Below are 14,557 nucleotides of genomic sequence, written 5' to 3' on the forward strand. Positions count from 1 at the left end.
GCAGAGCACAGGCTGGTCCCTGACTTTGCTCCTCGAGGTGGCAGCATCAGTGGCAGAGGGAGCATGGTACTGATTTCTGTTCTTTGTCAAAGCTTGACTGTTGCACAAATACAGCAGGAGAAAACCTGACAACTCAGCAATTGCATGCTAACAGAAACAACCATATGCCAAGTCAGTTAGCACTCTTTCATATCAATCGTATAAAGATGTTCAAGTATGTCCACTTGAAAAGTCTGCTCTGTTTAAAGGCAACTGTAAAAGCTGCTAGAAAGAACCAAAAGTACTTTTTATTTATTCTGTGCATTTTATGATTGCAAAGTAGTAATTGAGAAAAAATAACACTTAATAACTGGAATGTGATTTTTCTCCACCTTAAAAAATAATTCATCAGAGTTGTCATTTGGCAGAAATCAGCAAAAAGAAATTCTAACACAGTGAAACATGAAGACCCTCTGACTTAACCCAAAAATGGAACATCTCATCTAGAAATTATGAAAATCACTGTTTATACATTTTTTTTAAATTAAAGATTAGTAAATTCATTACTAAAACTTCACTACCTTTTTTCCAAGGGCACTTACACTGAAACTAATTGGTATAAAATAAAAAAAAAAAGTCGGAGGGGTATTTTATTTAACAGCTTTTTCAGATTAATATGTTTTGAAAAACATTTCCCAAACAATGTTATGCTAAGAAGATTTTAGAAACCCAGCTTAGAGGAGAAAAACATGAATCAGAAGTCAGCTTCTGCCAGGCAAGTAAGCATCCTGTAGTCCTGGAGAGGACGAGGAATTGCTGACACTCGGTGGAGCTGCAGGATGACCCAGAACATTGAAGGCCAGCAGATAGCCCAGTGCTGCCACATGAGCTTGGAGGGGGAGCACTGGGGCTGAAATGCCTGGGCAGCAAATGTCTCCTCTTGAATTTTACAGTTCAGCCTGTCTGGGGAGCTCCTGCTCTGAAGCACACTATCCTACATTTCAACTCATGTTACCACAGGACTGAGCCAAAATGTTCTTCCTCTCAAAAAGCTTACCTGCGAACTTCTGCAGGGGCCTAGAGAAACATCCACAAGGTTGCCCACATACAGGCAGCAGGTGGAGAGAAAAGGACGATGCAGTATGGGATATTCAGAGGGGTTTATCAGATTCCAAAAGTGCTTGGCCATGTTGAGTTTATTATAACTATCAGCTCATAAATCTGCTGAAGCAGAGGGGGTGTCAGGAAAGCAAACCTCACCCTGTCAACCTGTCAACCAAGAAAAGTCCATCGCAACACACAGGAATGATCACATTTAAAATAAGGAATTGTGGGTATTTTTAATTAGCTTTCCACTTGTTAACTTCACTGAAAGGCCATGGCTTTTGAAAAACTGAAAGGCTAAATAAGATCAATCTATAATTCATATGTTGTGGAAAAAAATGTGCTGCATCCCTGCTTACTCATCTCCCAGTTCAGCAGTCCCAATATTTTTGCATACTATTTACACAGTATTTATTTTTTCATCTGGATCACCAAGTTACCAACTCTGCAGGGCTGCTTTCAGTGAGTTCTTCTCCCAGTCTGTACTCATGCCTGGCATTGCCCCAACCCAGGTGCAACACCTTACATTTAGACTGGTTTATCCTCATTAGGTTCATATGGACCCCCCTTTTCTAGCTTGTCCAGGTCCCTCTGGATGGCATTCCTTCCAGTGTATTGACTGCTCCACTCAGCTTGGTGTCATCTGCAAACTTGCTGAGGTGTCATCTATCAAACTTGTTGATAAAGATCAACTCATCATGAAACCACTCATCACCAGACTCCACCTGGACATAGAGCCATTGACCACCGCTCTCTGGGTGTGGCCTTCAAAGCAATTCCTTATCCAATGAATGGTCCACCCTTCAAATCCATCTCTCTCTAATTTGGAGACCAGGATGTCATGTGGGAACATGTCAAAGGCCTTACAGAAGTCCAGGTAGATGACATCAGTCGGTCTTCCTTTGTCAACTGATGCAGTCACTCCATCACAGAAGGCCACCAGATTGGTTAGGCATGATTTGCCTTTGATGAAGCCATGCTGGCTGTCTTGGATCACCTCCTTGTCTTGCATGTGCCTTGACATTGCTTCCAGGAAGGTCTGTTCCATGATCTTTCCAGGCACAGAGCTGAGGCTCAATGGTCTGTAGTTCCCTGAGTCCTCCTTTTAACTCTTTTCAGAAACAGGAGTAATGTGCTTGGGAGAATCCAAGCACTTACTTTCCTGTGCTACTGCAACACAGGAGGCAAAGTTTTAACTAAGCTGACTGCAGCAAACTGTCTATAATAACAGTATGTTATAAATACTTAACATTTTACAGCCATAGCATTTAACTTTTCAACAACTGACCTCCAAGACCTCAGCATCATTCAATCCATTCTGCACATGGGGAAATTCGAGACATGCGAACTTCCCCAAGGTCACATGGCAATCAGGTGAGCAGCTAGAACTGGAATCTAGATCTCCTAAAAAACAGGTTAGTCCTCTGGGGCACTCAGCTGCACACTCACTTCAGAGGTTACTCAAAGCTAGAAATGATCACCTAATTAGCATTTCTATTTAGCCATTTTAATAGACCTCTCTTCTACTCTCTTCTCCGATTCCATTTTGATACTTTTTCTCAAACTGAATGCAGCATTGCAATTGGCTGTGTGTATACAAGTACAGCTGTACACTGTATAGCAGAATTGAAATTGTTCACAGTGCATACTTCGGAAATAATTAAGACAGATGTTGTGGTTTAGCCCGGCTGGCAGTCAAACACCACACAGCCGTTCGCTCACCCTCCCCCCTCCCTCTCCGGGATGGGGGAGAGAAACGGGAAAGTGAAGTCTGTGAGTTGAGATAAAGACAGTTTATTAAGACAGGGGAAGAATAACAATAATAATAATAATAATAATAATAATAATAATAATAATAGTATTAATAGTAATAATGTGTACGAAATAAGTGATGCACAATGCAATTGCTCACCACCCGTTGACCAATGCCCAGCCTATCCCCGAGCAGCCGGCCCCCCCCTCCACCCCGGCTAGCCACCCCTATATATTGTTCAGCATGACGTCAGATGGTATGGAATACCCCTTTGGCCAGTTTGGGTCAGCTGTCCTGGGTCTGTCCCCTCCCAGCTCCTGCTGCATCCCTAGCCTGCTCGCTAGCAGGACAGAGCGAGAAGCTGAAAAGTCCTTGGCTTGGTGTAAGCACTGCTCTACAACAATTAAAACATCAGCATGTTATCAGCGCTCTTCTCATTCTAATCCAAAACATAGCACCCTGCCAGCTACTAGGAGGAAAATTAACTCTGTCCTACCTGAAACCAGGACAACAGATCAGAATAGCATTAAAAAAATAAAATAAAAAAATAAAAACAGTAGAGATCAGCCTGCCAAAGCAAACAGTTTGCACATTTTTCTCCCTCTCCCACCCAGCTAGGAAAAAACTAAATAAAGCAAAGACTCTTCCTGGCTCATGTGCAAAATCCAGGCTACGGCCCTTGCTCTTCAGGGATGCTGTAAGCAAACATGTGATGCTTTCACAAGTTTCTAGAGAGCTTAACAGTCCTAAAGAATGGTAAACAGAAACAGCTGAAGAGATGAGATATAAACCAGGGAGTTAATGGTGGGAAATGGAAGAGGAAGAAAATTGCAATAGAATGGCAGGCATTTTTGGAAGGAATTGCATCAATTTGTACAAGTACATGCAGCTGAGGAGCTGAGGAAAATAACTTTCACTGCTATTTATGTAAAATTAGTAAATCCCTTAGGTGGAATATGAATGGACTAAATTAGACGACTTCAAAAAAAGAAAAAAAAAGAGAGAGACAACAAAACCCATATGGGTCCAGTGAAGACAACACGCACACGGCAGAGCTAAAACATCTTTTCTTTTCTTCCACAAAGCAAGCAAATGTTCCTATCCAATTCTATCTTGAAGGAAAAATGCACATTTCCTGCCATTTACGTGACAAAGTCACAGCTTCCAAATTCTGTAAAAGTTCTCTCAAATCTCAGACAGGAACCTCACACAACAGAAATATCCAGCTTTCATATAGGTATGCACAAAGCTGCAGTTGAGGTAGACTATCTAAAAGATACTTCAGCTTCCTTTTACCAAATGGTTTAGCCTGCTTGAAAACAAAACAAGATTGCTAAGCAGTGTTATACTTAATCAGCTTTCCACAATTAAGTCATGAAACCAACTGTTTTGTTACAGCTAAAATGCATCAACAAACAAATACAAGGTTCAGTTATTAACTAGGACTACTTCTTTTTCATAAATACCATCCCAAGGCTTTGCCAAATTTTGCTTTCGTTTGTGTGCATGTGTTTTTTCTTTCCCCACAGACACAGTAATTTATAATTCCAGCTGTAAAGTACCTTTGAAAGCTAAGCTTAGGCACCATTTTATTTCAAAAGTGTCACAGGAGTTCCTTACCATGAAACATCCTGCACATGCTTTGAACGCCCAGGCCAAAACTTCACAAAAATTTACTAGCCATTACCAATATACACAATCCTCAGCAATGGAGTGGAAGGGAAAAAGAGGAAGGCGAAACAGAGAGATGGAAGTTAGTGTTGTGCTCATCTGCTTTTCACTTGGCAGCGCCTGCCCATTCTCAGCTGCAGGGTGTTTTAGGTCATGGGACAGGGGAGCTGCTGCAGGCCCCAACATCATGGCTTCATGCAGCCCTGAAACTGGGAACAATTCATGCTTGGTGTTAGTGTCAAGACAGGAAATAAACAGGAAATAAAGAAATATTATCATCCTCTCTTTACACAGATGAAAGAACTTCAGCCAGCAGTTCTCGCTAACAAACGCCAGAGATTAAATTTGTAGAAAATGTATGTGGTTTTGGTACCTCACATTATGAGATGCTTTCCCATCCACAAAACTTCTCTAAAATGTCTTAGTGATTTCAACACATCACCTCAAAACAGGCAGCAGGGATACACGAGGCAAATACACATACGGGTGACTGTAAGATAGGCCTCCACTACACAGTTAACTGTGTCTGGCCTGTGAGCTCAGGTACCAAGGTGAGCTTTGGCTGAATGTGAGCACTGCCAAGGGTGCCTTTACTGCATTTCTGCATCTGCATTTTAATGTATGTTCCCAAATTCTCTGCAGAACTTCTCAGATGCTTTCCTTGTTAACTGTACCCAGCAGGAAGAACAGTCCTTTTCTGGTAATTGCTGGAGGAGAATGAGAGCATGACAAACATCAGACAAACTTCACACCATTGCTGCAAGTTGTCTCCAGACTGAACTTTAGCAGAGTTCCCCATCCAGCTCATCCACACAGAGCAGCCAAAGTATTCCTGCAGAGACTGTAAAGAGTTTTACCTAAAACTTGCATCAGCTAAGCAGGGGAGATGTACTGTTTGAAAGTCTAAACCTCACACTGACTCTACCATGTTTCCACAAAAATACACTGTTTTGCTGACATTACAGCACATTATATTAAATACATGCTCCAAACAAAACCATCTGAAATAGAGAAATTTTATTTGGGACTGTTCCTGGGTGTGGCAAAGCTCCAGCCTATTTGAAGGGTGTTCTGTCTGCCTATTGCTCCTTTTTTATGTTAATATTACTTCTAATACACGCTAGTCAGAGACAAATGTACTGGGCTCTGCAGGTAGGCTAGACCTTCATAAATTGTCCTCATTTCTTGCTGTACTGTACATTTTAAAAAGCTATCTAATTGATCTAATTCATTTTCATGTTCAGTAAGACAATTTGTTGTGGTTTAGCCCGGCTGGCAGTCAAACACCACACAGCCGTTCGCTCACCCTCCCCCCTCCCTCTCCGGGATGGGGGAGAGAAATGGGAAAGTGAAGCCTGTGAGTTGAGATAAAGACAGTTTATTAAGACAGGAAAAATAATAACAACAATAATAATAATAATAATAGTATTAATAGTAATAATGTGTACGAAATAAGTGATGCACAATGCAATTGCTCACCACCCGTTGACCGATGCCCAGCCTATCCCCGAGCAGCCGGCCCCCCCCTCCACCCCAGCTAGCCACCCCTATATATTGTTCAGCATGACGTCAGATGGTATGGAATACCCCTTTGGCCAGTTTGGGTCAGCTGTCCTGGGTCTGTCCCCTCCCAGCTCCTGCTGCATCCCTAGCCTGCTCGCTAGCAGGACAGAGAGAGGCTGAAAAGTCCTTGGCTTGGTGTAAGCACTGCTCTACAACAATTAAACACATCAGCATGTTATCAGCGCTCTTCTCATCCTAATCCAAAACATAGCACCCTGCCAGCTACTAGGAGGAAATTAACTCTGTCCTAACTGAAACCAGGACACAATTACATTTGCTACTAATGCTAATTGCTAGTCTAGTTAGAACCTTACCTTACCTTTCAAGTGTGCTCTAAATAGCTCAAAATAAAGTGCGGTAAAGAACACTCAAAAATAGCTCTGGATCGAGACCCTGTGAAGATAAATAATAGTGTCTTACCCCCCCCTCTTTTTTTTTTTTTTTCTTAAAGCAGCAGTCAAATTATCATGAAAAGTTGGGTCAATATTGGAAGTATGAAAAAACAAACAAACAAACAAAAAATCTGTGCTGCAAGCAACCATAGTGACAATTTTTGAGACACATTTTGAGATGCTCAGACCACTACTTTGACTGCACGAAGTTCAAGTTTATGCAGCATCACTGCATTTTCCATTAGTCAACACCATTAAGGAGAAAAGGAGCAGTGCTTGGATCTCTGTGTCTTAATAACTGTCATTAGCAAAGGACGATCAGCAGCAAAGCAGCTTCTATGAAGCAGAATGATGATGCTCTGCAGACCCCTGTATGTCCCCTGTAATGCCCCCTTACTCAAAACGTGGTTCAAGGGAGCTAAGCAGAGGCCACCAGATGATGATCTCATTATCTGAGTGAGGTTTTTGAGAACAAGTGAGAGAATCACACAGCAGATGGATGTGAAGGCATGAACAGATTAGGTGCACACATTCTCACAGAGATCTTCTAATAAGGCAAATAAGTGACACCAGAAGAAGGAAACCTAGAATGCTAGAGAGTTATGAAAAAAAATGTGGTGGATAGCCTTCAGATGTTTGTGTATCTTATTTTGGATAGACCTGTATAACCCCCCCCTCCTACAGCCTAGAAGTATTATGGGATTGGTGTAGAAAGCCTGGAAAAATATGCATTTTAATGGCTTACACTATATATGTTTTCATTTTGTTGTTGTTGTTGTTGTTGTTGTTGTTGTTGTTAGTGCAAGTGTTAAACTGGAAAGCAGAGTATCCCTTAGCAGGGTGCTGTGCAATATGACTCCTTATGGTTTGGAAAAGAAAGACAAGGAAAGACCTCCGTCTGAGGGCATCAGACAAATGGAAATAATGCCCTATTACTGATAAATGAGCAAAGAACCCCCTTGTCTGGCACCAAGTATTAATCCAGAGGGCAGAGCAACTGTGTCTGGAATCTACTTAGCCAAAAGCACTTAATAATATGTACAGACTGCTGCCCAAACACATCATCTTATATGTGTCTAACTAGAAGACATTGTACAAAGCTTTTGAAGAACCAGAAATGCACTATACACAAATGGAAAACTTGACACCAATAGTATACAATTTTATCATAACATACTTAGAAATTAGAAAGATACACATGAGCAAAACAAACAAACAAACAAACAAACAAACAAAAACCAAAACACTAGAATGTTAATAAAGGCCTTCAGAGATAAATCTAAACCAGAATGCATTAGCAGAAGGTGTTGCAGAACTGAAAAACTGGGAAAATGAAGAAAGGTTCTGCAGTTCCTCACAGCCACATTGCTAGAAAGCCATTTCCAAGTATTGAGATTCTATGCTGAGACAAATCTTGTAATACCTAAAAGATGCAACAAAAGAAGAGATGCGCTTTAAAGAGGAAAAACACTTTTTTTTTTTCCCCATTGGCTTACGGATGAGCTTACTGCCTTTAGAAGAAGTGAAGACTGTAACATTTTGGCCCCATTTTCTACAAATGTTGTATATTCAAATCCTGACCTGCATTATTTGCTCTCTGCTAAATGTTTAATGTAGATCTCTGCTTTGGAAGATGAAAACCAATTTCCACCGAACTCATAGCTGCAGTAGGGTCATGCCTTGAGAGATTAACTAAACATACCAGATTTTCTTCAGTGTCAAGACCACCTCCGTGTAGAAATCTACCAGTAAACTATTTACAGCCTGCAGAAGTTGATGCGACTCTTTTAGAGGAAGCTTATAGAGAAAATGATGATCTAAAGGTAAGGACACAGCTCTCAGAAGTGTTTTAAATTCAAACCCAAGTGACACTTATGCAATGTATTACTCTCAAAAACAAAACAAAACAAACAAAATCATCCCCAAGTCTTTGGTCCTGGTTCCCAAATCATAAAGGAATTTTTAAGATTTTTTTTGCATGTACATATAGACACAAAGCGACTTTCAATTCACCTAATTAGAGTTTCAAGCTCTAATGTATAAGGTTAACCATCTTTAAAAAAATAATTACTGCTAGGAATGCTTTATAGCCTTTTGTATCAGTAAGAAACTGCTTCCAACATAAGAGAACTGTATGTATGACATAGTCCAAAATAAAAGCTAGAAGTGAAACTCAGGGTATTGCAGCACTGCTCTAGAGTGGAACTGAAGAGCACAAGCAGGTCATTAAGGAAAATCCGAACTGAAAGTGTTCATGCTTTCCCAGTTCAACTAAGCCCTTTCTACACAGCAGAGAATTACAACATTAACTCTTACATAATTAAAGAAAAATGGGGGGGGGGGGGGAGAGAACAACCTGAAAGCGCAGTCCTCTGAGATGTTTCTAGCTCAGTATCTAATAGTGTAGTAAGACATGCAGAGAAGTAGCAGCTAAACAAAGAGCTATGTTTACTACTAGTGTTCACTTATTATAGGAAAAAAATAAAAGACATAAGAAGAAGAGGACATCTGGAGGAATAGAAGGGCATAGTCCATGCTCCCTACTTCTAAGTCACTGAGAAAGGGACTGGAACTGAAAACAAACTGTGGCATTTACCCCAGGTTTTCCCTGGAAGAAATACTGAGCGGTAGTTCAAAACAATACCCCCTCAAATAAAAAAAAAAAAAAAAAAAAACTCAGCAGCTTCTGGGGAATCCTCACTCCAGCTTCCCTGCAGGGATGTGTAAGTCACATGGTCCAATAACCTAGGGCATAAAATTATTAGCATCAGTGTTATTTAATTTATTTACTGAAAAACAACTCAAGCTGAGTCCCACATTTCATAAATAAGGAAAATGTTTGTAAACGCATTACAATTGAGAGAAGTGGAGGAAAGAGGTGTCATGAAATGGTTAAATGAATAAAGCAGAATTGAACACTGGCTGTGCATCTCTCTGTGCTGCTGGAAAAGAGACTGCTGTCATTCTTCTCTTGCCTCGACAGGGGTTTGTTGGAGTAGGTTTCCCTAAGGGAATGTCAGAGGAGGAGCAGATGCCCCTGGGGAATACATCCTCCTTTGGGCTCAAAGGCTGGCATTTTGGAAACAGAGTCACTCACCTGGGATCCCTACGATCTTAAAGCCCTGTGCAAAAGGGCACACACTTCATTCACAGATACGATGTGGAAACTTAAGATTCAAGTGGGTGTTGATCAGAAGCAAGCAGGAAAAATGAGTGGCTGGTAAGCACAGAAATATTGTACAACATTGGAAAAGGACACAGCTCTTGTCTTGATCCTCCAGCCATCTCTGTCGTATTTGCTCAGCTGTTTTACTCACCAATGTTCAAAAGTAAACTATGAGGAACTGATCAAATTCATCTATGCTTCTCATCCAAGTAAAGAAGTCAGAGATGATACTATGCTACCGCAACTGAGGCTGCTTTCGGTACCTGGCCTACAATGCAGATAAGAAGGACTATCAGAGTCATCCTCCAGGGAGTGGTCCATTTCCCACTGTTACGTTTGCTTGGATTAGCTTTGGTTTTTTGGTGCTGTCTTTAAATGTGTTGGCTATATTATCCTCAAAAGGGTGAAACAAGTAAACCACTGATACCGTCTATAAACAGAGGCCTGACAGCACATTCTTAACAAATGTTAAGAATTAAAACAGGTTGCACTGCTGCTTTGTATAGTTATTTGCCAAAGTAAGCCCAAAGCATCCCTACCAATAAGCCAGCATTTGGAAAAGCACTCCAAAACTCATTCACAGATGGATGATCTAGTCACCAATATTCTTCTTTCCATGCCCCACCTATCAACGGGATTTGCTGAAAAATGATTAACTACACTCAGGTTAGGTTAGTTACCTAGACATTCAAGATCACAGCCATGTACAAACTAAGTCCAACTAGTGCTTGCTGATTCATCAGATCAACTAAACAAACCTGGGAAATGCAACAGGTAACCAAACATTCTTAGAACAAATTAACCCCTAGAAAAACAGGTACATCATGTCTCAGGAACAAATCAACCCCATCATAAACAGGTACTTCGTGTCCCATCCTGCTAGTCTTAACTACTGACAAATACAGGGAAAAGAGTAGGTCAGGCCACAGCTGCTTTATACAGGCTGTTGAACAATAGGTCCCTACCTTGCTTGCTGGCAGACACTGCAAATCCAAGCCTTCTCCTTCTTCTGGTAAGAGCTGCAGCTCTTGCAGATGTTGTACTTGCAGTCTTGGCACTGTCGCTTGCTGTTGATAAGAAAGGTGAAAGGGGAACAGCAGCGAATACAGCAGTGCTCATTGAACTTCTGCTGCTTGGAAAGGATATTGCACTTGTTACCCTCTTCATCCAACTTCTGCTTCATTTCACTGGAACAAAAACCAAAAGAACAAATATAAATCTCTTTGCCTTTTTCCTCTTTCAATATTCTCATGTGATACTGTTTAAATAACTTCTGCAGGTGTAAAACAAATGTCAGAAATGCATATTCTAAATCCAGAACTGGGAAGCAAAAGCTCCTACATTCTCTGGAGTCACATGTGGCTGGTCCATGTAAACTCTGCTGTGTCAGAGCAAACAATCTCCGTTCACACAGCTCCAGTAACACTCTGCAAAACCAGACTGCTGCTCTACCTACTCCAGCTGTACAAAGCCCTTGTGACATCTGAGAATTCATGTCTGCTTTCAGAGCACTTCGCAAATCAAAAACCAGGCTATCAAAGTCAAAAGACTTGGTGTACAGTAATAAAAAAAAAAAAAAATACTCTGCTCAATAGTTTTGAAAACAAAAGTGCTAAGTTTTCTGTGTTCTAATTCATGGAGTCATATTATTTATAATAGCTCAGTCAAGGAAGTTAATCGCATATTTCTTTCCAGAGCTTTTTTTTTTTTTTTAACTAAATTAGGACCAACACTGAGCCAACTGCCAACTGTTTGTGAAAAAATTTTCAGACCTCTATTGCAGACCTCTAGAGTTTTCTGTATTCCAGCAAAAGAGCTCATTTATTAAAAAAAAAAAAAAGAAAAAAAAAAAAAGAAAAAAAAATGAGAGAAAAAAAGAGAGAAAAAAAAAGAAAAAAAGAGAGAGAAAAAAGAAAAAAGATTTTATGTGTGGCATTTATTAATTTGCTATCTCCCATTTTATAGTGCTTTTGATATTTTCCAAATGAAGCAATATATTACACAATATGAGTAATGAAAAACAGTCAGAATGAACAGTTGTGTGAGTGGACAGTTTCTGGCACCTACAACTAGTATCTGTATTAAAAGAAAACAGCATTCATGAAAAACATGCTAGCAAAAGCCTAGAACAACAGCGCAACTATAAATATATTCATTTTTTTCTGTTTTTCAGAGTTAGTAGTATCTAACTTACTATTTCTAAGCACTGATTAGAACCACTTATAAGACTAGAGTAACACAAAAGTCTAAAAAAAACCCCAAAATCTAGAGGTACCATAAGAGGTGGATTAAGCTGCAGGAAGACAGTCGTGACACGGTGACTTGTATTTAAATTTATGCTTAAATATCTTGGTACAGGAAAAAAATATATACTCTTATTGCATACTTATTCAGAAACTCAACCAAGATAATCTATAAGCATCCTTATGAGCCAAGCCTGGAATGTTAAAAAGACTCACTTTACTAGGCTATACATCTTCTAATTTGCCATTTCTGTCTCAGATTAACAATTTAAAATAAAAACAGCCTGTTTATTAAGGTCTGACAGGTCAATTCTAAACCTCAAGTCTAAAAGGCAATTACGGTAGTGATCTAAAGCATGTCATTTCTGAACTTGCATGTATGTCATATTTAACCACATTCCAGATACAGGTTTTATGAATTTAAAACTTTAGAACAATGTATTTTTCTGTTGTTTGTCCCCAGTATAAAGGTTTGGCCCACCTGCTTGAACTTGAATAAATATTCTTCAGAGTTTCAAGTAAATAATCTTTATGACGTCTGTTCAGATTGTAAAACCTTCTAAAAAGCTGTAAAACTTTTCTTGCTTCCCATCTAGAGGCCTTGCTGTGATTACATACTCAAGGGTTGAGGGTAGGTAGAGCTGTAACCATTAAATGCGAAGTTAAGAGCAATGTACATTGGCAACTCGCCACACATATTGTGAAGTTTAAAACAAGCTGGAGGGAAGACTAGGATATGATTGAGAAACAGGTTAAAACAAAACAAAACAAAACAAAAAATCTAGGATGATCAAACTCCAGGCCTCTCCTTTGGGAGCTGCTCTGGAAGGAGTTCATGAAACAGCAATGCTGAAGGCCCCAGTCAGCTTTATTAAAATATAAAACTACAAAAACCCACCTGCTTTCCATATAACAAGGGGAAAAATTACCTGCAGAAACCTGGTATCAGTCCTTTAAAAAGGATGAAATGTATCAGCTACAACGCAGGATGTCAAGCTCCAGGACAGAGTCCTGGCACAATTTTGCTACCAGGCTCCCCGAAACCTGTTCCTCTGCTCCTCTCTGAGGGAGCATCTCCAACTGATGGGATGCAGCCAGCTGACACTCACCTCGCACCAGCCTCTGTTTCAAACTGGCACACTACAAAAGGCCAAGTCCAGCTGGTGGGGTTCCCAAACCCCCTGTAGCTTCCTCAGGTGATGGACAAATATAATTGTAGACCTGCCAGCTGTGTATCAGGTGCTCCTTTAATCTGTACAGAACCTGATGGTCCCTTACTCCTTGGCTACCATGAGAAGTCACAGGCTGATTGCTGAAACTTCTCTCCCATTCACACCTTTTGAACTTGATGTTCAAGGTCCCAGATTGTTATTACTGAAAGGGGGTCCCCACCTCTGCTCTTGCTTCCTCAGTTTTTTTTTTCCCCTCTAGAAGTGGACAACCAGCTGAGTGCAATGCCACTAAATTTAGGGAAAACACTAACTGGAATTTTTATAGCCCCTCTCCAACATCTGCCCTGGAGTTAACTAGCCGGAGATGCCAAGGAGAACTCCTCAGCATTTCATCAGTTCCATAGTCTCTATGCCATGAAGTGTATTGTGCAAACAGTGGTAAAGCTATATACTGACAGGGTCATATATTTTTCCCCCTGCTATATACAGTAAGAACCAAATTCTTCCAGCAGGTATATGCCTCCCTCATTATTTACTCTCTATGGATTCAGCACTCATTTATTTTAGCTGCCTCCGTCTCAGGTAGTTTATTCTTCTCCATCAGGATGGGCATCTAACACAAATCCCTTGTTAGAGGCAGTGCTACACCATCGCTACAGACATTTTATTTCTCCTTATGTCTTTGCTAAATTGTCCCCAAGGAAACTCTATTTGCCTCTCTTTCAAAAAGTGGAGCACAGGATTGTACTGGGTACCTTTGGAGCATATGCCAAGTTATGCCATAATCTTAGAAAGTGTCTTTTTTCTAGGCTCCTATCAACACAAGTCACAATTGTGCCTTGTGGTATATTTAACACATAGTATGTCTATTAGTATTCTACACATTATTAGTGCTGTCAAAAAAAACAAAACAAAAAAACAACAACAACAGCAAAAACATGTTAGTACATGTGCAAACACACTGCTTGCAGTTGGGGACCCTTCGAAGAACACACAGCCCTTTAATCTGCACAGGGATATCGATCCACCAGCAGTAGCTGAGTTTCAGGAAGGATTAGACAGCAGGGAGTGTACCAGAGGGAAAAAAAAAAAAAAAAAGTAACATTAAAAATCCCTCAAAACCAGAAAAACACAAAGCTTTGGCAGGTTGGGGGAAACACCTCAGCATTCCAGTGCTAAGAGGCTCATAAACTGTTATGAATAAACTACTTCTTGTATCAAAAATTAAGACAAATATTTCACAGTCCAATTACTGCAGCTGTAGTTGTATTCTATGTGCTATTTCACAAGCATTTCTTCAGGTTCTTTTTTTCCCTTGAGTTACTCATTTCTACAAAAATAGCCTCAAATCTTTCTTTGTAGTTTTTCTTGGCCTCTCTTTTCAAAACTAAGAGCTAGATGGTGCTGCCTATGTATAAACTGATGATATTGTCCCATTAAATTGTTTTAAATTGTTGTCCAAACGTTGCCTCTGCCACTTAATTCAAAAGGCCTACGATGACAGCATTGCCTTC

General features: G+C 40.2%; 1 protein-coding gene across 5 annotated transcripts in view; it reads right to left on the bottom strand.

The window, feature by feature from the left end:
* The window catches only part of LOC121064776 (myosin VIIA and Rab interacting protein), a 232,239-nt gene that overhangs the window by 112,519 nt on the left and 105,163 nt on the right, over window positions 1-14,557 (bottom strand). For all 5 annotated transcript variants that reach the window (XM_040546842.1, XM_040546843.1, XM_040546839.1 and 2 more), the window contains exon 3: window positions 10,594-10,815. In XM_040546842.1, coding sequence (XP_040402776.1) covers window positions 10,594-10,815 — 222 coding nt within the window. The remainder of the gene's footprint in view (window positions 1-10,593; window positions 10,816-14,557) is intronic.

The sequence above is a fragment of the Cygnus olor genome, chromosome 2 (genome assembly GCF_009769625.2).
Source record: "Cygnus olor isolate bCygOlo1 chromosome 2, bCygOlo1.pri.v2, whole genome shotgun sequence".
Lineage (NCBI taxonomy): Eukaryota > Metazoa > Chordata > Aves > Anseriformes > Anatidae > Cygnus > Cygnus olor.